The sequence below is a fragment of the Onychostoma macrolepis genome, chromosome 22, assembly GCF_012432095.1.
Source record: "Onychostoma macrolepis isolate SWU-2019 chromosome 22, ASM1243209v1, whole genome shotgun sequence".
Classification (NCBI taxonomy): domain Eukaryota; kingdom Metazoa; phylum Chordata; class Actinopteri; order Cypriniformes; family Cyprinidae; genus Onychostoma; species Onychostoma macrolepis.
In genome coordinates, this window is record NC_081176.1 from 32,131,920 (window position 1) to 32,159,716 (window position 27,797).

The 27,797-nt window shown below is 39.4% G+C and overlaps 2 protein-coding genes and 1 pseudogene across 6 annotated transcripts in view; 2 read left to right on the top strand and 1 right to left on the bottom strand.

The window, feature by feature from the left end:
- The window catches only part of LOC131529977 (NACHT, LRR and PYD domains-containing protein 12-like), a 274,625-nt pseudogene that overhangs the window by 130,736 nt on the left and 116,092 nt on the right, over positions 1 to 27,797 (top strand).
- The window catches only part of LOC131529982 (NLR family CARD domain-containing protein 3-like), a 257,033-nt gene that overhangs the window by 44,986 nt on the left and 184,250 nt on the right, over positions 1 to 27,797 (bottom strand). The gene's annotated exons all lie outside the window — the stretch shown is intronic.
- LOC131529984 (uncharacterized) lies at positions 689 to 27,514 on the top strand. Of its 5 annotated transcripts, XM_058760051.1 has the most exons (14): positions 689 to 866; positions 1,511 to 1,533; positions 9,071 to 9,263; positions 9,463 to 9,582; positions 9,727 to 9,765; positions 9,903 to 10,005; positions 10,114 to 10,182; positions 10,319 to 10,497; positions 14,222 to 14,362; positions 14,545 to 14,680; positions 14,820 to 14,880; positions 21,575 to 23,196; positions 23,338 to 23,620; positions 23,740 to 24,261. In XM_058760051.1, the coding sequence occupies exons 3-11, from the start codon at positions 9,254 to 9,256 to the stop codon at positions 14,875 to 14,877; spliced, it is 855 nt and encodes a 284-aa protein (XP_058616034.1). In that variant the 5' UTR covers positions 689 to 866; positions 1,511 to 1,533; positions 9,071 to 9,253; the 3' UTR covers positions 14,878 to 14,880; positions 21,575 to 23,196; positions 23,338 to 23,620; positions 23,740 to 24,261. The 5 variants fall into 5 exon arrangements, with proteins under 5 accessions (XP_058616034.1, XP_058616032.1, XP_058616033.1 ...); XM_058760049.1 differs by having other exon boundaries at positions 689 to 1,533; XM_058760052.1 differs by lacking the exons at positions 689 to 866; positions 1,511 to 1,533 and adding an exon at positions 8,474 to 8,732.

Below are 27,797 nucleotides of genomic sequence, written 5' to 3' on the forward strand. Positions count from 1 at the left end.
TTCCTTCGTCATCTGAGGAAGTTCAACCTGCCACAGGAGCTGCTGATACAGTTCTACGCTGCAGTGTGGAAGCTTCTGTCACCAAAACATATTCATTGTATGTGTAAACATACCTAACAATAAAGGTCTTTCTCTTTCTCTCTTTCTAAATTATCACCGTAAAATGTTTAAATCACAGTGATAATGTTTGCTTTAGTTCTACATCAGTACCCTTCATTAATTCCCATGGAGTGCACTTGAATATTCCCAAAACTGTGCAACCCTAATTACTATGTAATTGTTTATTTCACTAAGACCCAAGGCATAAGCTGGCGTAGCCAGAAGGCAAACCAAGCAGATGTGTTATGCTGCAACATGTAGGCCAATGTTGTGAATAATATTTGGACCAAAATGTACCTGATGTCAAATATTTTAATTTAGGTGTTTTCATACAGTCAGACTTATAGCCAGTTCCATCATTCCAGCATCAAATAAGGTCATGAACAATTTTAGTCTATTTTCACTTTTTTTAAGAATGGTTGTTTGAAGTCTTATGAAGCCAAAATGATATAAATTAATGCCCATAAAATGGGTGTTAACTTTAACGTTCTATCAATCCCAAGAGATCAAAGATCTCAATTTGTATTTGCAGAGGACATGTTAAGCTTTCAAAATGTAAACAAAAACCCCAAAAACAGAAAATGCACAGAATTGGCAAATATTTAATTTCGTCGGACTCTTATCCAGCAGCGTATCGAAATTGATTCAGAATCGCCACGTCAATGACGTCAGATGTAAAATCAACTGAAAAAGTTCCTGCAGATGTACGATCGATCGAGACGCTGACACTGCCATCAATCTGAACACAATTTGAATAAAGCAAACAGGTGAGTAAAAACAAACAATTTGATGTGTTTTCCAGTTAAGTTTAGATGACATCAGATGCCGATCAATATCTGAAAATACTTTTTAAAAACGGTGGTATTTTGCGCAGGCTTTCCAGGCCCATCACATTAACACAAATATCTCGACACGATGTCTTGGTTTCAGCATGTTTTGAACAATATTTTTACTCTAAATATGATCATAACCAATTGGGGTTAACCTTCCATGAGACTTTGCGACCGTGGACGCACAATTTGCAGTTTAAAATTTCCATGGTTAATATTACATAATACCTTGTTAGTATCACATAAACGCTTGGATAATGATAATGAATAATGTCTGGATAATCAATCATTGTGTCATATAGTCGGACAGAAGACTGAAAATTAACCCAATTTTTTTATGCATATTATTGGTTAAGTAATATTAACTAAGAAATTTTAAGGCGCTTTAAGTGTTTACCAGGAGAGTAACTTAACTTATTGGGTTTGGCGCCAGTTAAAATATAAAACACTTAGCAGCGTAAGTAATCTTGAAATGAATCGGATCTGTATATTTAATTTCAGAGCGACATATTCTCATTTGATCCAATAAAGATATAATTTTATATAGTTTTGTAATGAATATTCTTCTTTATCTCTTTCAGGTTGAAGCACAAGGCTTAAAGAGGTAAGTTTCTGTTCAAGCAGAAAGCCTTTACCTTTATATATATATATGTAATAGGAACTAGCTTGGTTTGAGCACATATTGTACCCCTCTTCCTCATTAAACCAAAAAAGGATTGATGACATTTTTTGTGATGACGTAAAATCAATTAAATTTATAGTCCGTCTACATCAGTGGTTTTCAAACTTGTTCCTGGGCACCCACAGCTCTGCACATTTTGCATGTCTCCATAATTTACACACCTGATTCAGATCATCAGCTTATTAGGAAAGGGCTCCATGAACTCAAATCAGTGCGTCAGATAAGGGAGACATGCAAAATGTGCAGAGCTGTGGGTCCCGAGGAACAGGACTGAAAACCACTGGTCTACAGTACATCACATAAAGCTTGACTGGTGCATGACTATGAAATTATATTCATACATACAGTTAGAGCTTTGAGAACTGTTGACATACCAAAACATTTTATTTGAAGGAAGCACAGTTCAGAATCTGACTCAGGATCAAACTATATTACAGATGGCTTATCTAAAAGCATGGCGAAAAAGGAAGGCAGAAATGGATGTGGTACTGCATTCTGACACTGATGATGACCATGAAAGTCAGAGATCAGTGACCGATAGATCGGCCTGTGGATTACATAGCAACCAGGCAGACACTACAAGCAGTTTTGAAAGTATTAATTCGGCAACTGACAGTTTGACAACAGATGAATCAGACTTTGTGGACTGATGTGGAGTATGTGTCTTCTGACTCAGAAAAAGAAGATCTAAATGATGATGCTGAATTGGATTTTCCCGATTTAGAAGAGAACTTAAGACAATGGTCTACAAAGAACAAAACCACACAAAGATCCTTAAATGAATTATTGGCAATATTAAGAAAGCAAGGACACCTGCTACCGAAGGATGCAAGGACACTCCTTGCTACACCACGAGCCGTAGGATCTGAGCCGAAATGTAGTGGGCAATACATTTATTATGGGTTAGAAAAGGGGATTTGTTGTTTACCAAGTCAGACAACGTCTTTCACACATGATCATGATTCAGTAAACCTCAGCATCAATATTGATGGTGTCCCACTCTTTAAAAGCAGCAAAGTCCAGTTCTGGCCAATATTGGCGAAGTTTCACAACTTTGAGCCATTTATGGTTGCTCTCTTTTGTGGGGACAACAAACCGTATCCTCTTGAGGAATATCTTGATGACTTTTTGATGGAGTGTAAACATCTCACAGAGAATGTGTTGATTCATGAAGAGAAGACCTACACTGTTCATGTAAAGCATTGATCTGCGACGCACCAGCAAGAGCTTATCTGAAGCGCATTAAAAATCATAATGCCTATCACAGTTGTGAGAGGTGCATCACCAAAGGTGCTTACATCACAAGAAGAGTGGTATTTAATGAGCAGGGATGCACCTTGCGAACAGATGAAGCTTTCAGTGCAGTAGCTTACAAGAACCATCAAACTGGTGTCAGCCCATTCATTGCTGCAGGACTGTCTTGTGTTAGCTCTTTTGTCTTAGACTATATGCATATGGTCAACTTGGGAGTGGTTCGACGGATGCTAATATTCTTGACTCGGGGCCCAACACTTTGCCGCTTATCTGTAAGGCAAAGGCAAGAAATATCACAAAAGCTAAACAGACTGCGAGGAAAGATGCCTAGTGAATTTGCTCGGCAGCCCCGGGGTTTAGAAGACCTGGACAGGTGGAAGGCCACAGAATTTCAGCAGTTTTTGTTGTATACAGGACCAGTTGTGCTAAAGAACGTGTTATCTCCCGAAAGATACTACCATTTCCTGTCCTTGACAGTAGCTATGTCAATTATGTTGGAGTCAGATGAGAGCACTCGCAATTCATACCTTCAGTATGCCCATGAACTCATGTCGCAGTTTGTCATGCGCTGTGCTGACCTGTACGGAAAGTATTTTTCAGTTTACAATGTACAGGGCTCCAAACAAAAAAATCGAGTAAGGAGCCATTGGCTCCTATAAGAAAAAACTTAGGCGCCAAATTATTTTTTTAGGTGCCACAGAATAAACACATTTTATTTATTTGTTTTTGTAACATTTTGACATTTCAATCATACAGTCATGTGTTTGTCTACTCTTTTCTTGACTTTATCAGCATTTTAATCCATCTTGTAGATGACCTGGGAACTAAGGTTCACTTAAAGTGGGAACTAATCGTCTTTTCCAACTTGAAATATACAGTCACAAAGAATTGTTTATTACACAGAATCTGTACCAATATCATGGACCATAAGAACTTTTAAGTAATTGCAATTTAATAAATATAAGTTGGTCCAACTTAAAATAAAAAGTGAACAACACATTTTCAAACTGTTATTTGTCAGTGTAACTCAGAATTGTCAAGTTCACTTAATGTATTTCTTTAATTATGCATTAAGTTGGCGCTTTAGGAGCAAATATAGCGGCTTCTCCGAGATAGGTATAAACGGAGGTTGGCGCCAGCTCCAAATGGGCGGGACTTGTTAATATTCCCTACACCAAACTCGTATTTATTCAATGACATCATTGCCTTTTGAAGTTTAATCCAGCTGTATCGAGGTTCTTGTCTTTCCATCCCCAACTGTAAGACCTCTTGAAATTATAATTAAGACTTTTCTTATACCATTTAACATGTATAAAATTTACGGCCATAAAAAGTTTTAAATAAGTAAATTGAGAGTTTTTAAGGACCCACAGTATTTAAGTTAGCCCGCTGGGAAGGGCAGTGATACATTTTGGTAGCCCAACTGAAAAACGCAATGGCCCCGCAATTTTGCGAGCCCTGGGTTTCCTAAATTAAAAAAAAAAAAAGTCAACTGATCGCTTTTTACAGTGTTAGTTGGGCTCCTCCTCAATGCATCTGTAACGGGAGGAAGAATCACACGACACGGAGGTGCAATAAGTGCCCCGAAGGGTGCGTTTATTGGGTGCGTGAGTGCGTGCCGTAGTGCTCGTGAATGAGGAAGTCGTGCTCCAGGATCCGCCTGTGTCTCTGTGCTCTGCGTGGGTGAGAGTTCCGTGATCGTGTCGTTCGTGCGCTGAGGGCTGGCCGGTTAGTCGCTGCTTTCTGCGGCAGAGAGAAAGAGAAGTTAGCGGTGCGTGCGCTGGAGTCATGTCTCACCCTCCTCTCTTTCTGCTCCTCTTCTTAATCGGCTCCAGGTGCGGCCGGCCAGCCCGTGCTAATGACGTGCAGGTGATTCTCCGCTGTTTCCAGGGCGACGCTGATGAGGTCCCGGGACACGCGTCACACTCCCCCCCCCCTAAGCGCCGTCCTGTCCCTGCGGGCGAGAGGGGAAAGAGGGGGAGGGTGGGGAGAAATACCTGACAGACCTGCGAAAGCTGACCAGATCCGGGAAAGTCCGTCGGCGTTGGCGTTGGCCGTCCCCGCCCGATGTTGTACGACGAAGTGGAAGTCCTGGAGCGCTAGGAACCAGCGGGTGACTCTTGCGTTCGTCTCCTTGGCCCGTGCCATCCATTGTAGAGGGGCGTGATCGGTGAAGAGCGTAAATTTTCGGCCAAGGAGGTAATACCTGAGCTCCAGGACTGCCCACTTGACGGCCAACGCTTCTTTTTCTACGGCGGCGTACCGTTGCTCCGTGGGGGTCAGCTTTCGGCTGATGTAGATCACCGGGTGTTCCTCACCGTCCTGGACCTGGGAGAGGACGGCTCCCAACCCGGTGTCGGAGGCGTCCGTCTGCAACAGGAAGGGGCAGTTGAAGTCCGGGGCTCGGAGCACCGGCGCGACGGTGAGAGCCTCCTTTACCTTCTTGAACGCCTCCTCTTCGGTATGTCCCCAAGCGATCTTCTCCGGCTGCCCCTTCCTGGTCAGGTCTGTCAGGGGTGCTGCTAAGGAGGAGAAGTTAGGGATGAAACACCGATAGTATCCCGCCAACCCCAAAAAGGCACGCACCTGGGTCTTGGAGGTGGGCCGTGGGGCCGAGAGAATCGCTGCCACCTTCTTCTCTTGAGGTTTGATCAGCCCCCGTCCCACCTGGTAGCCCAGGTACTTGGCTTCATCGAGGGCGAGGTGGCATTTCCGGGGGTTGGCGGTTAGTCCGGCCCTGCGCAGCTCCATAAGCACCCTCCGCAGCCGCTCCAGATGGCCCTCCCAGGTCTCTGAATGGACCACGACGTCATCCAAGTAGGCCGCGGCGTAGGGTTGGTGGGGCCTCAGCAGGATGTCCATTAGCCTTTGAAGGTGGCTGGGGCCCCATGCAGGCCGAAGGGGAGGACCCGATACTGCCAGTGCCCACTGGGAGTGGAAAAGGCGGTCTTTGGTTTTGCTTCGTCCGATAGGGGCACCTGCCAGTAACCTTTGGTGAGGTCTAACGTGGAGATATATCGGGCCCTCCCCAGCCGATCTAACAGCTCGTCCACCCGCGGCATGGGATACCCATCGAAGTCAGAGACCTCGTTTAGGCGGCGGAAGTCATTACAGAAGTGGAGGGTGCCGTCCGCTTTCGGGACCATAACGATGGGGCTGGACCAGGGGCTGCGCGAGGGCTCGATTACCCCTAACTTCAGCATCTCCTGCACTTCCTCTTCGATGGCGTGTCGCCGAGCCTCTGGCACTCGGTAGGGTCGCTGCCGGACGATGGTGCCAGGTGGTGTGCGGATGTCATGCTGGAGGACGTGGGTCCGCCCGGGGAGTGGAGAGAACACGTCGGAGAATTGACCGACCAGGTGTTGCAACTCCGTCTTCTGGGCAGCCGATAGGTGGGGGTTGACGTCTACAACCACGGGAGTGCAGGTGGCGAGGGCGGCCAGTTGGGTTCTCGTCCCGGCCCACCGCTTCAGGAGGTTCACATGGTATAGCTGTTCTTCCTTCCGTTTCCCGGGCTGGCGTATGCGGTAGGTGACGGGCCCCACCTTTTCCGTCACCGTATACGGCCCCTGCCATTTCGCCAGAAATCGGCTACACAGCAGGAAGAGTTCCTGGGCGATCGCCTTTGATGTTGCTTTACGAAGGGGGATTGCTTCGGGGTAGCGAGTGGCATAGTCCACGATGACCAAGATGTGTTCATGGCCCCGGGCGGACTTCGGCAGCGGCCCTACGAGATCCATGCCTATTCGCTCGAAGGGTACCTCGATGATGGGCAGCGGAATCAGCGGGCTGGGGGGAGGAGTGTTGGGCGAGGTCCGCTGGCATGTGGGGCAGGCTCGGCAGAAGCGCTTCACTTCCGCGTCGAGTCCCGGCCAGTGGAACCGGTCCCGTATCCGCTGGATCGTGTTGTGGGCCGCCAAGTGGCCGGCCATGGGGTGGGAGTGGGCGAGCTCGATCACTGTCTCCGTTTTGGTCCGTGGCACCACCAGCAACTGTTTCTCCTCCCCCCTTCGCGGTGCGACACAGTAGAGCAGGCCATTTTCCACAATGAAGTGGGGGACCGGGTGGGGCGGTGGTTGAACTTCCTTCCCTTCGGGTGCGTGCGCTGGAGTCATGTCTCACCCTCCTCTCTTTCTGGCTTGCTTTTATCCCCTTCTTAATCGGCTCCAGGTGCGGCCGGCCAGCCCGTGCTAATGACGTGCAGGTGATTCTCCGCTGTTTCCAGGGCGACGCTGATGAGGTCCCGGGACACGCGTCACAGCATCCTATAGAAATGTTGTCAAATCTCTCACACATCCAGTCGGTTTTTGCATTTTTTATCATGTAGACAACAGGTTAAGTAGAAATATTAATATGCAAGAGTGAATAAATAAAGCAAAATGCTCCTCTTTATAATTATTGTTCTAGCTGACTGATGAGCTTATGGATGGCCAGTGGTTAGGTATTGTTACGTGGCATTGTTTACAAGATTTACAAGATTTCCACAGTTTGACACAGAATGAGCGATTACATGAGACATTTGAAATATGACAACACTGAATTTTTTTAAGCAGTGATTTAAGAGCCATTTAATTATTCATTTAGACTTTCTAGTGCATTTCACTTACAGCCAATAAAATTTCCAGCATTTCCATCAGTCAGGCGTGGATCTATTCTGATTGGTTGATAACCTTTCACAAAGTTTAATCCAGGAGTAAAGAGAAATAATTTCTACTTTAAAAGCACGGAGAGATCGCGATTGCACAGTCTGAGTGCGCACAAGCAATATTGGAGTGAGAGGGCAGGCAGTTCATTTGTATAAGTCAGGCCTATTTGAGAGCTTGCGTCCAGTTTTCTGCGATTACATGACTGTGTTCTCATGTTACAATAAAGCGCTCGCCACATTTGCGCGGGAATGATTAAAATGATCCGGAATACCTGCGATCCCATGCGGACATTCAGACTCTGTAACTGACGGGAGGCGGATGGTGTCAAACTCGCTGTCGGAGAGGAGAGAGATGCAGCGTGTATCGGTGTATAGATGGTAGATACTGTGGAGAATGAGTAATGGAACCGTATCATATTTCATTATCGGTATCAAAATATAGATATTTAGGATAACACCACCATGTCATTTGTTTCTCCAAACTTTGAGTCCATAAGTTACACTGAGCTCCCTCACGGTCCAATCAGCTCCTTCAAAACCTGCTGCAGCGGTTCAGATATCAGGGCTTTTATTGGTCCGTTTACGATCGGCTATCTTTATTGGCTACTGAAGTGCCGACAAAGGTTTGAATATGAATTCAAATTGTGGGCGTACTCAGTAACAAACTATGATTTAAAAGTAACGAAGTAGATTATTTTGCTAAATTTGTACTTAAGTACAAGTAAAAGTACAGCTTTAAAAATTTACTCAAAAAAGTACAAGTACCCGAAAAAACTACTTAATTACAGTAACGCGAGTAGTTGTAATTTGTTACCTCCACTGATGGTATAAAACACAGCATTTGAAGGTTGGCAAGTTTTATCTTAATTAACCTCTATGTAAGGGATGGCCAAAGTTGGTCCTGGAGAGTTTTTCTCCAACCTTAATACAAACTCACCTGCCTGTAGCTTTGTAACTCTTAGACCTTGATTAGCTTGTTCAGGTGTGTTTGATTAGGGTTGGAGCTTAGTCTGCTTAGTCGGCTCTCCAGGACTGACGTTGGCCACCTCTGCTCTATGTAGATGTGTCCTACACTATTTTTACATAAGTCATGAGTTTAGAGCACTTAAAGGTGGACTCAGATTTCTGAAAACACAACGTCTGATGTTGGAGCAGACCGTGCACAAAACACAGCCAATCAGCAGTAAGGAGTGTATACACTCACGATGATGCAGTGTGTGGGGTGAGGAGACAGTTCAGCTCAGTGAAGACAGACTAGAGAGATGAATATACTCTGTGTCTTGTGTCATATTCGCTTGTTTGTTCATTTGTTCGGGGCTGTCAAGATAGAGATGTGATCCTTTTGGGTGTTTGTTTTGGTGATTTCAATATCAACAGCATTTCTCAGACCTTTAAGTACACAGTATAAGTGAGCGTACTGATGATGATATTGACAATCCAATGTGTATTATTTATTTCTGGTGTCATTTGTGTTTGTTTGTTTATTTGTAGTAGTTTCATAAAAAAAATGTAGGGTGAAAACATGCTAACTTAACTTTATGAATGTGTTTTACTTCCCAGATCATGTATGCCAGAGCTGTGTGGTTGGAGCATGGTAAAGAAGTGGAGGGAACTGCGTCAGACAACTGGATTGATGCTGAAAAAAAAATCATTAGATGGCCTAAAAAAGGGGAAAAGGCAGCTTTCCTCAATCGGCACTCCCCTCAGGATGACTGGATGACATTCACCTTGGTGAAGCGTTAAATGACCTCTGGTAAGTTTTTTTTAATGATCTAATTAGATTCTTTGCTATTTGTCAAAATAAAAATTGTAAGGCAGCCAAATGAGAAAAATCAAGTCAAACTTAGGGGTGCTCCAACGGGGAGCTGTATCGGTCGAGCACCCTTAGTTAAAGTGCTAGTAGTAAAGTCATTTTTATTGTAATTGTATTGTCTGTGATTTTAACCTTACAGTTAGCATTCGTGAATGCGATGATTATGACATGACGAGTCATGTTGAGGAAGAAGAGGAGGAAGATGAGGAAGCAGTTCGGAGGAAAAAGTCCAAACGCAACTTTGATGACTATGTTCTTGGTATGTTTCTATGATAATTGTTGAATCTGTCTTGAGAATCAAAGTCTATAAACTAAATTAATATGGGGGCCCTCAAGTTTCAGGTCACTTTTTAAACTGATAATTAGTGCATGTTATAAAAGATATTCATTTGTACAATTACAGAATCTGAGGATTTGGAGGAGGAAGAAGAGAACATGACAGGTAACGGTTTCCTAAGCTGCTGACATTGCAAACCTAAGTAGCTCTTATAGAATTGCAAAGTTATAAGATTACAAAGTTAAAGCTCATTGTATTTACAACTGATGCTTCCATTTAATTTATATACTGCATCTGTCTAGATGCCATTATCAAGGTGCCCTCCTTTCCCATTCCACCATCAAAGGTGACAAAGTCCATCCAGATGGAGTCTGCTGGATTTAACAGAAAGTTCACTGGTACTAAGTATTCATCACTTGAATCTAATAATTTCTTTCATATTTTTCTTGCATAATTATAACATGATGGTGGTTACGAAATCATTGTTAATAACGTACATTTGCTAATTTTCAGACTCTGGACACTCAAATTTATCCAGGTCTCACCAGACAGGTGTTGGGTCCAGGGACAGGTCAACAGGCAGTTAGTAATCATCATATTAAACCAGTCACCTCAAATACCAACTCATTTAATCAACCACAAAACATTGAATCAACCACATTGTGTGTGAATACAGTTGAAGCATATTTTTAAATTCACTCAGTGTTTTGTTTTTCAGACCCTGGGCATTTAAATGTATCCGAGCCAGCCAGATGAAGGGTGCTGGGTCCAGTCATCAGTCCAGCCACAGTGATGTGTCCCAGTACAGCGGCGGGTCCCATCACAGCAAACGGTACCGACACAGGAAGCAGTCCAGGCACAGCGACTGGTCCAGGGACAGCAACCAGATGCAACAAGGCAAGCGGTCCAGCACAGCGATTTCTTCAAAGGAGAGTCTTCATTTAAACCCTTATGCAGTTCACAGAGGCAAGAACGTAAATGTTCTAAAGTAGCGGCCGTGTTAACAAACCAGTCACCTCGAATACAAGTCATTTTGATCAACCACAAACTAGGGTTGCACCGATACAATACTCGGTATTGGTATCGGCTCCGATACTGGCATTTTCTGCCGGATCAGGGCCTCATTTATAAAGCGTGCGTACGCTCAGATTTGATCTTAGAATGTGCGTACTCTTAAATCCACGCCAATGCTCATATTTGTAAAAACTCTTTGACGTGGAAAAATGCTTAGCATCAGGTCAGGGTCTGAGCAGATGTACGCACCTTTTCTTGTTGGAGTACTGCAGGTTTTTGGAAATATAAGCTGTTCTTGCAGCTCGCTGTTCTAAATTAAAGAATTTGGATGATGACTGGTGATCTTTTACGTGTTAATGACATTAATTAGGAGTCGTTTACAAGCACAGAGCTGAAACCATTTATTTGCGCGTAAGTTCAAGATCATTTGTGATTCATAGATTTCACATCTGAAAGATACGCATACATGTGTTTTCTGTGCATACTTTCATTTTATGAATCACCCGTACGCATATTTGAGAGATGATCGTAAGATCAATTTTAAGATGGTTTCTGCACAACATTTCATAAATGAGGTCCCAGGTAACAGTCACAGGGCTCCAGACTGTGACTAAAACAGTCACATTTGGGACCAAAAATATTAATTTGCAAGTGAAGTTTTTGCTGAGGTTGCCACTGGCAACTATATATATTTACATGTCATGATTAAAAAATTTGCATGTAATGCCTTTTTTCCTGATTGTTTTGTGATGACATCTTTTGTTATGTTCACGTATTAAACTGAGACGATGCGCATCAAAGTTTTCGTGGGAAAAAGAGTTTGAAACAGTGCTCATCTCTGCCGCACAGCACTGCTGATGCACACCTGCTAAACGCAGCTCAGTTGTGCAGCATGAAAGTGATCGAAATGACAGAGACGTGCAAGTAAAAGTGCAGAAAACAGTGTCTATTTCGAGCACAACTTCCGCGAACAAACTACAACGGTGTTGAGCTGTCAGCTGTGTGGATATTGGCAATATCGTTAACAATTCTCTATTATAATCATTACTATTATGGCTTCTTTCTTATCAAGATCTTAGTCTATATGCTGTGTTAATGCGTGAACTTCATATTATTTAAGGAGCACTTGCTGTCTAGTAATCGCAAAAAGCTTTGTGCTTTGTTACTTTTTAATAAACAAAGTATCAGCTTTAAAATGATGCCAAATTTATAATGAAATTCAAACAATAAATACGGTTTTGGCGCTCTTTAATGCGGCATGGGTGATCGCATTTGCACCTCAGTTAAAGCAGCAAGTGAACCCATTATATCTTTCTCTTTACTACTACAGTATAGTACATAATGAACATGAATTAACATCAAAAGGTTGGCTATTTTAGAAGAGATACTACAGTACAACTTACTGAAATGTGTCATGTAAAAGCTCATTCAGTGTTTCAAACTGCGGAATAACTATTTGGTGTCCATAAGCTCATCAGTCAGCTAGAAAAATAACTATAAAGAGGAGCATCTTGCTATATTTATGTGCTATTGCATGTTAATATTTTTACTTAACCTGTTGTCTGCATGATTCAACTCCTCCTATAAAACTGCATTTTACTAAGGAAGATAAACAGACTGAATGTGTGAAAGACATATGACAACATTTATAGGATGCATTGAGGAGGAGCACAAACTACACTCAGTGGCCAAGTGATTATAAGGATTATGATTATATATTTTCATTTGTTATTTTTTCATTAAAATGAAGTTGTCCAAAATGATTAGAGCACTAGTATTTCCAGCTGCTACAAAATGGTTTTAAGTCAGTTATTTCTGTCTTTTGCTGTAGCGTGTCAGTAGGAAATATCAGTTTACATTTCCAAACATTCATTTTGCCATTAATTGTAATAATAATGAGATTTTTGTGCTCCACACAGAGATCTGATCTGATCTGATCATCATCAGTCTGTCTGGAGTGACATGAAGAAACAGAACAAACTGAGAATAAATCCAGAAGAACTGAGGCAACGTCTCCAGAATGCTTACCTGCAAAGCTACAGTACTGCTAAAAGTTTTAGGCACTTGTGTAAAAATGCTGTAAAATTAGGATGCTGTCAGAAATAATGTCATAAATAGATTTTCTTGATCAATTAACTTCTATTAACTAAATGAAATCAACATTTGTTGTGAGCATTTTTTGTGTTTAAAGCAGCTTTTGCCCTCGGTGCACTTGAGCAGAGTTTCTCAGGAAGCTTTGCAGGTAGCTTTCTTGAAGCATCTTGGAGACGTTGCCACAGTTCTTCTGGATTTATTCTCAGTTTGTTCTGTTTCTTCATGTCGTTCCAGACAGACTGATGATGATCAGATCAGATCAGATCTCTGTGTGGAGCACAAAAATCTCACTGGATTATTACAATTAATGGCAAAATGAATGTTTGGAAATGTAAACTGATATTTCCTACTGACACGCTACAGCAAAAGACAGAAATAACTGACTTAAAACCAGTTTTAGCTGATAAAAATACTAGTGTTCTAATCATTTTGGCCACCGCTATATATTTAGCAGATTGTGTATAACACACAAAAGAGTGATGATCATGTCAACACATAGAAGTATATAAATTCTACATTGATTTAAAAAAACTATGCTGGTATTGAATCAGTATCAGTACCGGCCGATACTCAGAATTATCTGTATCGGATTATATCCGTTCTGAAAAAAATGGTAACGATGCTTCAGCCACGTTGTGTGTGAATTCAGTTAAATCTCGAAGTTCTCGAAGAATTTTTTTCTGTATGACTTCTATTTTTCCATGAACCTGCATTTTACTAAGGAAGATAAACAGACTGAATGTGTGAAAGACATATGACAACATTTATAGGATGCATTGAGGAGGAGCACAAACTACACTCAGTGGCCAAGTGATTATAAGGATTATGATTATATAATTTCATTTGTTATTTTTTCATTAAAATGAAGTTGTCCAAAATGATTAGAGCACTAGTATTTCCAGCTGCTACAAAATGGTTTTAAGTCAGTTATTTCTGTCTTTTGCTGTAGCGTGTCAGTAGGAAATATCAGTTTACATTTCCAAACATTCATTTTGCCATTAATTGTAATAATAATGAGATTTTTGTGCTCCACACAGAGATCTGATCTGATCTGATCATCATCAGTCTGTCTGGAGTGACATGAAGAAACAGAACAAACTGAGAATAAATCCAGAAGAACTGAGGCAACGTCTCCAAGATGCTTCAAGAAAGCTACCTGCAAAGCTTCCTGAGAAACTCTGCTCAAGTGCACCGAGGGCAAAAGCTGCTTTAAACACAAGTATTGACTATAGTGGCTGCGATCAGCTCGTGGCCTTGTCAGAGCCGTGCCACATACGTGTGCAGTGTAAATAAGGGGTAAGAGATTTATTCATCATACAGTATACATAGCTTCACTGATTATAACGTGTTTTTGCACCGATTGAGCTTGACTGACTGCTGAGTACAGCAGAGGCAGGAATTGCACGCTGGGGTTGCTTGAATAGCTTGAATCATATGGGCACAAAACTTGCTACAAGAGATATATCCACTATTACAAACAACAAAGTAATATTTGACAAATTTTGTCTTTCAGATTATGAAATTGATCAAACACCAATCTCAAGATACTCTGGAAGGTCTTTCTCAGAGCAGAGTAACAGGTCCTCTGCACATGAATCCAGTCATACAGGGCCTCGTAGGGAAACAGACTTAAGATTTCCAATGGATACGGCAAGTAAGCACTTAAGTCAGAACTTGTATCAAATGCACAAATAATGAATTGAACAGGACATATAGCATTATCAGATTTAACTTATACATCTGTTTAAGGATAACAATATCATAATTTTCCTATTAGCTCTTTGCCAGCAGTATAAACTGACATGATGAATTTAATGTGTTTCTTTTTGATTTCAGAGTTTCAGAAAAAAGTCTTGTCTAAATTGGTGGATATCCACATGGAGGTCAGAAGGCTGGGGAGCAGCTGGAGACGATGGAGGACTTCGAGAGAGAGGAGGAACGCCTCAAGGACAAGCAAGCCTTTGAGTCCCTGGTATGATTTGCAAGACACATTCTGGAAGTGATGCAATTTTATGTTTTATTTATCAATATTCCTCTGTCGTATATCAGTGAAGCGTGTTATAGTCTAATGTTTTCTAACATGACAGGAATATTACCTCTTCTCTTTAAAGGTGCAAAGAATTGGAGGGAAAGATGTTTGGAAAGGGATTGTGTCCACAAAATTCTTGACAGGTATTTTCAACAGTATCCCTACATATAGAGCTTGCCAAACATTTGACATTTCTTGTCACAGTTTGCCAGTTGACAGAGGATGTGACATACCTATGCTTATACTATACTCTCATGTTGTCCCAAATCTGTATCAATTTATTTCTTGTGCTGAACAAAAATATATATACTGTGTATATATATATATATATATAATTTTTTTTTTTTTGAAGAATGTGGGTAACCAAACAGTTGCTGGTCCGCATTGACTTTGACAGCAGGAAAAAACTACTAAGGAAGTCACTAAGGACCAGCAACTGTTTGGTTAGCCACATTCTTCAAAATAGCTTTCATGTTCAACAGAAGAGATAAACTCATTTAGGTTTAAAACAACTTGAGAGAGAGAGAAGATGATGAGAGGATTATCATTTTTGGGTGAACTATCCCTTTAATGTTAACAAAACAACAAAACATCTTGACTGAAGAACTTTAATACAGTTGCTTTAATAAGAAACAAGTGTTACACAGTGAAGTGTATATAATGCTTTATTTATATTTCCTAATTCAATTTCTTGAATGCTACTGCTAAATACACGTACTGTACCTAAAAACAAAGCACTGTTTGTTTTATTTGTATATTATGTGTATTTTTAATGTGTATCTTTGTTCTTATTTTTTAATAACAAACATAAAATAATGACAAAGTTTTTTATCTTCGCCCACTTTGGCCTAAATGTCTGTCATTGTTTTTTATTTTACATTTTGTTACCTTGTAAGGCTTTGTTTTTAAAATACGGAAATTAGTTTGGCTGTACTGCTCGGATAACTTGCAAAATAGTAAAACCAACATGACAAAGAATCATGATAAAATCGTAATTAATTTTAAACAAAATTTTTTTTTGAAGAATGTGGGTAACCAAACAGTTGCTGGTCCGCATTGACTTTGACAGCAGGAAAAAACTACTAAGGAAGTCACTAAGGACCAGCAACTGTTTGGTTAGCCACATTCTTCAAAATAGCTTTCATGTTCAACAGAAGAGATAAACTCATTTAGGTTTAAAACAACTTGAGAGAGAGAAGATGATGAGAGGATTATCATTTTTGGGTGAACTATCCCTTTAATGTTAACAAAACAACAAAACATCTTGACTGAAGAACTTTAATACAGTTGCTTTAATAAGAAACAAGTGTTACACAGTGAAGTGTATATAATGCTTTATTTATATTTCCTAATTCAATTTCTTGAATGCTACTGCTAAATACACGTACTGTACCTAAAAACAAAGCACTGTTTGTTTTATTTGTATATTATGTGTATTTTTAATGTGTATCTTTGTTCTTATTTTTTAATAACAAACATAAAATAATGACAAAGTTTTTTATCTTCGCCCACTTTGGCCTAAATGTCTGTCATTGTTTTTTATTTTACATTTTGTTACCTTGTAAGGCTTTGTTTTTAAAATACGGAAATTAGTTTGGCTGTACTGCTCGGATAACTTGCAAAATAGTAAAACCAACATGACAAAGAATCATGATAAAATCGTAATTAATTTTTAAACAAAATTTTTTTTGAAATTATATTTTTGCCATATCGCCCACCCCACGTGCAAGTTAATTTACTGAAAAAATTGTTTGTTTTATTAATCTTTAAAGGGGTGGTTTACTGCGATTTCACTTTTTTGATTTTAAATAGTGTGTAATGTTGCTGTTGATGCATGAACAGTATCTGCAAAGTTGCTGCGCTGAAAGTTCAACGTAAGCGGAGATATCGTCTTTTAAAAATCAGGAAGTTTAATGCCTACAAAAACGACTCATATGGGACTACAACGAGATACTTCCCGGGTTGCATACGTAACAAACCCATAAATTTGCATCAACCCGGAACATGCAAAAAAGGGGGCAAGGCCATGTTCTGCGGCTTTGTCGAAGAGGAAGAGTTATAGTGGAGAGTTGTAGTCATGCCGTCGAAACGGTGTTATTTTCACCCAGCTGTCAGGTCTTCTGTGTTCGGGCTTCCTACGGACGCTGTAGTTCGTCAACAATGGTTAAAATTTATGCTATTTCGTGTGTCTATGACAAACGCGTACAAACATTTTGGACCCGAATGTGTAATTATGTACTAATTTTGTAAATGTATTTTCCATGTATACTTTTTGACATAATTTTTCGATTTGATCAAGAACGTAAACACAAGCCAACGCTGTTTGGTTTTAGTAGCCAGTTAGTTCGATGCTATTTTGTGTGTATAAGACAAACGTGTACAGTACAAACTTCAAAAAATGATATGTAATCACAACAGCAAACTTCCATTCAGAAACGTTTGTAAGAGCCGTGCTTATGGAGAGCTTGACTCTCTTCATTACCGCTTTCTGGGTCTGATTCTGGCTCAAACTGATACGGCAAGTAAGCACTTAAGTCAGAACTTGTATCAAATGCACAAATAATGAATTGAACAGGACATATAGCATTATCAGATTTAACTTATACATCTGTTTAAGGATAACAATATCATAATTTTCCTATTAGCTCTTTGCCAGCAGTATAAACTGACATGATGAATTTAATGTGTTTCTTTTTGATTTCAAAGTTTCAGAAAAAAGTCTTGTCTAAACTGGTGGATATCCACATGGAGGTCAGAAGGCTGGGAAGAAGTGAGCCTCCCCTTTCATCTGCCCATATAGAGCAGCTGGAGACGATGGAGGACTTCGAGAGAGAGGAGGAATGCCTCAAGGACAAGCAAGCCTTTGAGTCCCTGGTATGATTTGCAAGACACATTCTGGAAGTGATGCAATTTTATGTTTTATTTATCAATATTCCTCTGTCGTATATCAGTGAAGCGTGTTATAGTCTAATGTTTTCTAACATGACAGGAATATTACCTCTTCTCTTTAAAGGTGCAAAGAACTTGAGAGAGAGAGAAGATGATGAGAGGATTATCATTTTGGGTGAACTATCCCTTTAATGTTAACAAAACAACAAAACATCTTGACTGAAGAACTTTAATACAGTTGCTTTAATAAGAAACAAGTGTTACACAGTGAAGTGTATATAATGCTTTATTTATATTTCCTAATTCAATTTCTTGAATGCTACTGCTAAATACACGTACTGTACCTAAAAACAAAGCACTGTTTGTTTTATTAATCTTTAAAGGGGTGGTTTACTGCGATTTCACTTTTTTGATTTTAAATAGTGTGTAATGTTGCTGTTGATGCATGAACAGTATCTGCAAAGTTGCTGCGCTGAAAGTTCAACGTAAGCGAAGATATCGTCTTTTAAAAATCAGGAAGTTTAATGCCTACAAAAACGACTCATATGGGACTACAACGAGATACTTCCCGGGTTGCATACGTAACAAACCCATAAATTTGCATCAACCCGGAACATGCAAAAAAGGGGGCAAGGCCATGTTCTGCGGCTTTGTCGAAGAGGAAGAGTTATAGTGGAGAGTTGTAGTCATGCCGTCGAAACGGTGTTATTTTCACCCAGCTGTCAGGTCTTCTGTGTTCGGGCTTCCTACGGACGCTGTAGTTCGTCAACAATGGTTAAAATTTATGCTATTTCGTGTGTCTATGACAAACGCGTACAAACATTTTGGACCCGAATGTGTAATTATGTACTAATTTTGTAAATGTATTTTCCATGTATACTTTTTGACATAATTTTTCGATTTGATCAAGAACGTAAACACAAGCCAACGCTGTTTGGTTTTAGTAGCCAGTTAGTTCGATGCTATTTTGTGTGTATAAGACAAACGTGTACAGTACAAACTTCAAAAAATGATATGTAATCACAACAGCAAACTTCCATTCAGAAACGTTTGTAAGAGCCGTGCTTGCGGAGAGCTTGACTCTCTTCATTACCGCTTTCTGGGTCTGATTCTGGCTCAAACTGATACGGCAATATTGACACCATTATTTACATTTGACCGAGCACATGCAGCTGTCGCCGTGAAGGTGATGGGCGTGAAGTTTCCAGACAATGTGCGGTACGCAGTTTAGCCAACCACAACACACCGGCCCAACTAACCAATCTGAGCCCATCGCCTGTTTCTGAGGGAGTGGTTTCAGAGAATCAGGAAGTCAACCGGTCGTTCAAATGACAGAGGAGAAAGCGGCTTACAATAAAGATGAAATATATGAAAAATAAGGCGTTTTTTAACAAACGAAACACGAAGACATGTTATATTGCACCCCATAAACACAATCAAGCAAAGAAAAAAAGCAGTAAACCACCCCTTTAATCAAAATCTGAACATTTTACCAACCGGTTGATGGCAAAATTGAACATGAAGGGGAAGAAGCAGAAACTGCCTCTGGAGACGACTAAAACTTATGAAGCAATTAATGGTACTCAGCATTTTCTCCATGTCATTTAAGTTTAACACCAACTCAGTCATATTCACTACCTCAGTTTTTTTCTAAATGTAGCAAAATCACACTGTAGAAGGGAAAACGGTTTAGTCAATTGATAGAATTGTATTTAATGAAAGTTTGTTTTCTTGCTTGTTGAATGAGAATATTGGAATCAGCGGGTCAAGCAGAAAGCTATATAATGCATTATGATGTTAATCAGCCATGGCCACTTGATATTAATGTTATTAGTTTTGTGTTCTACTCCACCTTCATTGAGTCAGAGTCTACTGATTGAGCCGAGATGAGCAGTGTTTCCTCTAAGCTGCACTGGAGAAATTATATACCGTGCACAGGACAGACACAAAAATGAGTTGTAAAGCCATTTGATTGAATTCTAGTAAATGTGAAATAACTGCAATGCTTGGACAAACCACTATAGAATTGCATCACTATACCGTTACAACAATCTAATGCTTTAATGGTTGTGGATGAAATAGCTCAACACAAGAGCCAACACAATGATATATGAAATAAAACCTCATCATATTTTAATGAATAGTGGCTTGATTAAGTGATGGAAATAGTGGATGATGGGCACAGAACGGTAACAAAAAGACATTTACAGTTAAACAGGTGACTAATGATTTTTTTTAGATAACTGTAAAAGAATTCTCGTTTACATCATCTGAAAATATTTGTTTAAAATATTTTATATTATGTGTATTTTTAATGTGTATCTTTGTTCTTATTTTTTAATAACAAACATAAAATAATGACAAAGTTTTTTATCTTCGCCCACTTTGGCCTAAATGTCTGTCATTGTTTTTTATTTTACATTTTGTTACCTTGTAAGGCTTTGTTTTTAAAATACGGAAATTAGTTTGGCTGTACTGCTCGGATAACTTGCAAAATAGTAAAACCAACATGACAAAGAATCATGATAAAATCGTAATTAATTTTTAAACAAAATTTTTTTTGAAATTATATTTTTGCCATATCGCCCACCCCACGTGCAAGTTAATTTACTGAAAAAATTGTTTGTTTTATTAATCTTTAAAGGGGTGGTTTACTGCGATTTCACTTTTTTGATTTTAAATAGTGTGTAATGTTGCTGTTGATGCATGAACAGTATCTGCAAAGTTGCTGCGCTGAAAGTTCAACGTAAGCGGAGATATCGTCTTTTAAAAATCAGGAAGTTTAATGCCTACAAAAACGACTCATATGGGACTACAACGAGATACTTCCCGGGTTGCATACGTAACAAACCCATAAATTTGCATCAACCCGGAACATGCAAAAAAGGGGGCAAGGCCATGTTCTGCGGCTTTGTCGAAGAGGAAGAGTTATAGTGGAGAGTTGTAGTCATGCCGTCGAAACGGTGTTATTTTCACCCAGCTGTCAGGTCTTCTGTGTTCGGGCTTCCTACGGACGCTGTAGTTCGTCAACAATGGTTAAAATTTATGCTATTTCGTGTGTCTATGACAAACGTGTACAGTACAAACTTCAAAAAATGATATGTAATCACAACAGCAAACTTCCATTCAGAAACGTTTGTAAGAGCCGTGCTTGCGGAAGTTCTGCTTGACTCTCTTCATTACCGCTTTCTGGGTCTGATTCTGGCTCAAACTGATACGGCAGTATTGACACCATTATTTACATTTGACCGAGCACATGCAGCTGTCGCCGTGAAGGTGATGGGCGTGAAGTTTCCAGACAATGTGCGGTACGCAGTTTAGCCAACCACAACACACCGGCCCAACTAACCAATCTGAGCCCATCGCCTGTTTCTGAGGGAGTGGTTTCAGAGAATCAGGAAGTCAACCGGTCGTTCAAATGACAGAGGAGAAAGCGGCTTACAATAAAGATGAAATATATGAAAAATAAGGCGTTTTTTAACAAACGAAACACGAAGACATGTTATATTGCACCCCATAAACACAATCAAGCAAAGAAAAAAAGCAGTAAACCACCCCTTTAATCAAAATCTGAACATTTGCTGCTCTAGAATGTCATTTCTTCTCTGATGATGTCAGTCTGATTGGGCAGAATATCCTTCACCACGTCCCTCCAACTGTTAGTTTGCTATGAGTGAGATGGAGAGGAGGAGCACTACAGTAAAACCCTCCCTGCTATTTAATATTCTGTTTCAGTTGGAAATACGTCACTATACTGAAATGAAGTCAGCAGCAAATTCCAGTTCAAACAGACTTTAATTACCTGAAATGCAAGAGGTTTGTTTAATCAACTTCAGAAAACTACAGAACCAAACCACATCTCTTTAGTCCACTCTTAGCACACTCACCCATGCTACAGCTGTAGATTACCACACACGTCATTTTTAAATGGTGCATTTGTTTCTTTAGGCTCTTTACCAACCGGTTGATGGCAAAATTGAACATGAAGGGGAAGAAGCAGAAACTGCCTCTGGAGACGACTAAAACTTATGAAGCAATTAATGGTACTCAGCATTTTCTCCATGTCATTTAAGTTTAACACCAACTCAGTCATATTCACTACCTCAGTTTTTTTCTAAATGTAGCAAAATCACACTAGAAGGGAAAACGGTTTAGTCAATTGATAGAATTGTATTTAATGAAAGTTTGTTTTCTTGCTTGTTGAATGAGAATATTGGAATCAGCGGGTCAAGCAGAAAGCTATATAATGCATTATGATGTTAATCAGCCATGGCCACTTGATATTAATGTTATTAGTTTTGTGTTCTACTCCACCTTCATTGAGTCAGAGTCTACTAATTGAGCCGAGATGAGCAGTGTTTTCTCTAAGCTGCACTGGAGAAATTATATATTATATGAGTTGTAAAGCCATTTGATTGAATTCTAGTAAATGTGAAATAACTGCAATGCTTGGACAAACCACTATAGAATTGCATCACTATACCGTTACAACAATCTAATGCTTTAATGGTTGTGGATGAAATAGCTCAACACAAGAGCCAACACAATGATATATGAAATAAAACCTCATCATATTTTAATGAATAGTGGCTTGATTAAGTGATGGAAATAGTGGATGATGGGCACAGAACGGTAACAAAAAGACATTTACAGTTAAACAGGTGACTAATGATTTTTTTTAGATAACTGTAAAAGAATTCTCGTTTACATCATCTGAAAATATTTGTTTAAAATATTTTATATTACAGTTTTTTACGATTGTTTACACACTAAAATAAAAATTTCCACGCAATTTGCAAAATTCTACTCCAATGAGCAAAACACCTCCACAGATTTGCACAACATTACACACAATGTCTGCTTCACCCTTTTTGCAAAACATTACACACAGTGATTTGTAAAACTCTACACACATTTTCACACCTTAGACACAGATAAGGATTGTGAGGTTACTTCCTTGTCATTACAAAGCACTGGATTGCCAATGACCACACTAATGAACGAATTGGATAATCACAACCACCAGGTGTGGAAGCACACATGTGCTAATTTGAAAACGCAGCACTCAGTTGTGCTATAAAAGGCAGCAGGTGAGTTCACCTGTCTTCAACAAAAATGGAAGGAGTTAGAAGAAGAAGAGTGAGAATGAGAGGGGGAGCTCAAAGAGGAGATGAAGGCGGTAGAGGAAGAGGAGAAGAAGTGGGTAGAGGAAGAGGAGAAGAAGTGGGTAGAGGAAGAGGAGAAGAAGTGGGTAGAGGAAGAGGAGAAGAAGTGGGTAGAGGAAGAGGAGAAGAAGGGGGTAGAGGAAGAGGAGAAGGAGGTAGAGGAAGAGGAGAAGGAGGTAGAGAAAGAGAAGGAAATAGAGGAAGAGGTAGAGAAGGACTTGAAGGGTTGATAGAACCTGAACAAAGAAGACGAGGACCAAATTTGACTCGAGAAATCCGTGCAACACTTATTGACCATGTTATCAACCATGGACTGACACTGATGGTAGTTGGACAAAGAGTTCAACCAAATCTCAGCAGAAATACTGTTGCGTCAGTAATTCGGACATTTCATCGAGAAAACAGGTAAGCTAACCACACAGTATATTGAAACTGAAGCTTGCTGTACTTGTCATCAATAATGTTTACTGTGACATTTGACAGTAGGCTGCATATGTATTTTATATATATATATATATATATATATAATTTTTTTTTTTTACATAGGATTGAGGGTAGAGGACACCAAGGTGGAAGGGGCTCTATGTTCACTCGTGCACAAGAGGCTGCCATTGTGAACATGGTTTTGGCCAATAATTGTATCAGGCTGCGAGAAATCCAAGCCAATATCATCAATGATGACAATATTTTCAGTAACATCCAACGAGTCTCTCTGTCAACATTAGGTCGAATCCTAAAGAAAAATCAAATATACATGAAGCAACTGTATCGGGTACCATTTGACAGAAATTCAGAGAGAGTGAAACATCTGCGCAATGAGTATGTGGAGGTATGTATTGTTCATCTTACTATGGTGTGGTATTGTGCACTGCTCATAATGTTCTGTCACAAAAAAAATACTGTCCAAGAGATATTGAATAGCATCTTATTGTCTTTAATGTGTTTCAGAGAGTCTTGCAAATGGATGCAGCAGAAATTCGACATGAATTTATATATGTGGATGAGGCTGGATTTAACCTTGCGAAAACAAGAAGAAGAGGGAGAAATGTAATTGGACACAGGGCAATCACCAATGTGCCAGGGCAGCGAGGGGGTAACATCACCATTTGCGCTGCTATCACACAAAATGGGGTCCTCCACCACCATGCAAATCTGGGACCCTATAATGCAAATCTAATTCTTGCATTTCTTGACCGATTGCATGAGATTGTCACAGCATTACACCAAGTGGACCGTATGCGGTACATTGTCGTTTGGGACAATGTCTCATTCCATCGGGCTGCTCTGGTCCAGAATTGGTTCCATGATCACCCTGATTTTGAAGTCTTATACCTTCCCCCATACTCCCCCTTCCTGAATCCTATAGAAGAGGTTTTTTCAGTGTGGCGGTGGAAGGTATACGACCTGCGGCCCTATGACCGTTTGCCCCTCATTCAGGCCATGGAGCAGGCCTGTGATCTTATTGAAGCAGCTTCTGTGCAGGGGTGGATTCGTCACACAAGGCGACTCGTCCAACGGTGCCTTGCCAATGAAGACATAGCCTGTGATGTGGATGAAATCTTATGGCCTGATCCAGCCAGACGGAGAGATGAATAGTTACAGTATTCTTGTTGCTTTTACAGTAGTTTTCTGTAATTTCTGTTTACTTTACTTTTCTTCAGAGTCAAAGTGTATGTACTGTAATTCATGCAGTAATTTTTATTTGTCTACAGATTTTATGTTTCATTGATTTCATTGTTGGTTGATTACTGTAACTGATTATGGTAAGAAATATTGTAAGTATTGAAATAAATACTTTAAATATTCAGTCAGCAGCATCAGTTTTGTGCAGTGCTTTGTAAGTTTTATAGGCCTATTTGTGTACATTCTCCCTATATCTCAAACTAATCATGAAGAATGTTGTGGGTTTGTCACAATATTTTTCCCATCTAAATGATCCCTTACATAACAATGTCTGGCCAAAAATCTAGCACATGCTATTTCCTAAAATTCGTTTTTTTACAAATGTGTTTTTTATTTATCACAGCAGTGTGAAACTGGCTGCAATAGTGTCTGATCATTGAGGACTGTGTTGGTTAAATAAAAACTAATAGCATTTTCACAAATATGTGTATATGTTTTGACTGAAGTGTGTATGTTTTGACTGAAAACAGTCAAACAAACAATCTTGGAATTATGCAAATTGAGTGTGGTGTTTGGATAATTGTGCTTATATTTGGAAAAAAAGAACCCGGTTTTTAAAATTGCGTGTAAACAATTGGAAAAAACTGTATTAGACTAATAAATAATTGACCCCAATAACTGCTTCATTTTTTTATATATTATATTGTATTATTTATTACATTAAAATATATTATATTATTATAAAGAATTGAACTGTTCTGTGGGAGATTTTTCAATGATTTTTAATAGAGTTTCTTGGTAAGTAACACAGCACTTGTTTTGTCAGGTAAACGTAAATGTGCATCATTTAGTTACATCAAGGGTCAAATCAAATATAAACACCACATTATAGTTCAAAGTTACACACTTTTTTGTGTTTGTGCACGCTGTACAGGTCTGTTATATAGAATGATTTTACTCAGGTGGGCAAAATGTCCACCCAATAGAGAATAGTTTTGTTCATAAAAAAATAAGGAACACTGGAGACAAGTTTAGTGAATGAGTCAGTGCCCGAGAATTAAAGCGAAAGTGATGAAAATGGGAAGTAAATGAAGGCGGCACAGACAGAGGACTGTTCTAATGTTACGTGAATGCTGCATTACAATATGCAAATATTTTCATAACAACATGAGCCGCTTAAAATGAAGAAAGTTATCAACATAACTGATATTCAAAATGGTAAGCAAGTGCTGCTTTGCTTACGTTTCGTATATCTGCATATATCTCGTATATTCTTGTTTTGGTTTCTCCTTTTAAATGACGAATATATACTATTGATAGCCGCTGTTGTCCAGACGCTGCCGAAGTCGGCTTGGTGTGTCCCGGCCTTAAAGCCTTCTACAGACTGCAATTTAAGCAATTTTATAAGGTCATTACAAATCACACTGTGCAAAATAGTTTGAAGTAAGCAGTTTTAACGTCATGTCGCGTTGATTAACATGCCATTTCATTTAGCTTTTTATTGGCTGGTCAGTAGACATAGTTTGTAGCAGCAAACACACTGTGATGATCGTAGGCTATCTTTTGTCATAAGGCCATGACAGCAGCCGTCTTTGTGAATGTCTCTCACTGTACGACATAAGACCACTGATTAGGAGCCATAGAAATCGCCACGATTGTTTCACGATGGCAATCTTTGGTTTAGGACAGCAGTGTGTCCTGTGCTTTAGTAATCCTGAAGACCTTGATTAGCTTGTTCAGGTGTGTTTGATTAGGGTTGAGCTAAACTCTGCAGGACAGCGGCACTCCAGGACCAATGTTGCCTATCCCTGTGCGACATGTTTGAAGTTTTAAAAACACAATGAACTCATTTCTTTGTTTTTATACCTTATGGGTCTTCAGTTTGACACTGGGATTATTTCTGAATCATTAATGGGTATGTTGTTCAAATAAAAACCAAGGACCCAAAAGCAATTGCAGTAAGCAGATTCAAAAAGGTAAAAAACAAACCCAAAGCAGTCCAGCAGGTCACTGGCCAATAGACTGGAGAGGGACACAGTGAGAGAGCGAAATCACAAGCAATCAGCACGAAAACGAGCTACATCATCAGTTCACAAACATGTCAAACAAACGTGTTTGTAGAGGGTTAGGGTTATTTTTGTTGTACAGTACGTGGTGAACTAAGTGATAACGCATTGTTATAGGTCAAAATAAACATTTAGTTATATATATATATATATATATATATATATATATATATTAAATGTACCTATTAATTTGTCTATTTGAAGTGATTCATTTATTTACATTTTTGTTTGTATTATTTAATGGACAATAAATACTCTTTTCATTTTAATTTACAATTTTATTTTTAGTGTTCATCCTCCATAGTGATTGGACATCTTTATCTACCACATTGGATTTTTTCCGGCTTGATGGTCGTTAATGTTAATTTCAAACCCTATTATACATTTACCGGAGGATCTTCAGGGAAAACAGATTATTCAGTTATACATGTACTTTACATTTTTAATTTCTCTGAGAAGTAACAAAACATTTGTCTGCAAAAAAAAAAAAAGCATATATTAATGGTTTTGCCCACTGCAAACCTGTTAATAAGTTGGCTGTACATGCCTTTGTTTTCCACATTGTTGAGAGAAATTGGATGTTGTGCCAGCCTCCTCGGTTATTGCTGTTTTTTTTTTTTTTTTGCAGTATTTGCATTCTGCATAGCGCTTCCTTTTTATTTGATTTCTTGACAGGAGGAATTATAAAAAGTATAAACAAATATTAATGTTTTCACATATCAATACTAAAAGAACATGCATACTGCAATGTAATGTACACTGGTTTTCTTTACATATTTGTAATTTTTGTTTTTGTTCAACTCTTGCAGCTGCAGTCATGAAATGGGACAAAAGAGCTACAGAGGCTACAATAAAGCATCATGCAGCAGAACATCTCAAGCATGCACCGGGAGGAAGGGAGGTGGAGGGCATACAGGGGTGGAAAATAACTAAGGGCTTTTTGCAAGATATTTGTGTTTATTTCCAGTTTAGGGGACTTTACACTCCCTCACCATTTCAGACCAAATATGTCTTTGGGGATTTTTGTTGTTGTTCACTTGAGAGTTGAATTTAACTATTAGAATTTTGTTTTATCAAATTTTCTGTTAATATTTTGCTGAAAAACTCATTAAAGATGGTTAAAAAGTAATCTCTTCTCATTTCAAACTATTTTTTTTTTATTTCTGTCCATTTTAATAAATCATCACGTATTTCCAATTGCAAATAAGGCTACTAAAATGTCTTTGCAGACCTATATGTCTTGGACAGGTACAACTGAGGGGATAGGTATTAATTTATTATTTACAATTTTAAAGCAGTACTTCTGCACACTGCCTT

Excerpts from the sequence above, each read along its gene's own strand:
- LOC131529984 (XM_058760048.1), top strand. The coding sequence starts at position 22,742 with ATGGAAGGAGTTAGAAGAAGAAGAGTGAGAATGAGAGGGGGAGCTCAA. Across the intron at positions 23,197-23,337 it reads ACATTTCATCGAGAAAACAG|GATTGAGGGTAGAGGACACC; the intron begins GTAAGCTAACCA and ends TTTTTTACATAG. Across the intron at positions 23,621-23,739 it reads TGCGCAATGAGTATGTGGAG|AGAGTCTTGCAAATGGATGC; the intron begins GTATGTATTGTT and ends AATGTGTTTCAG.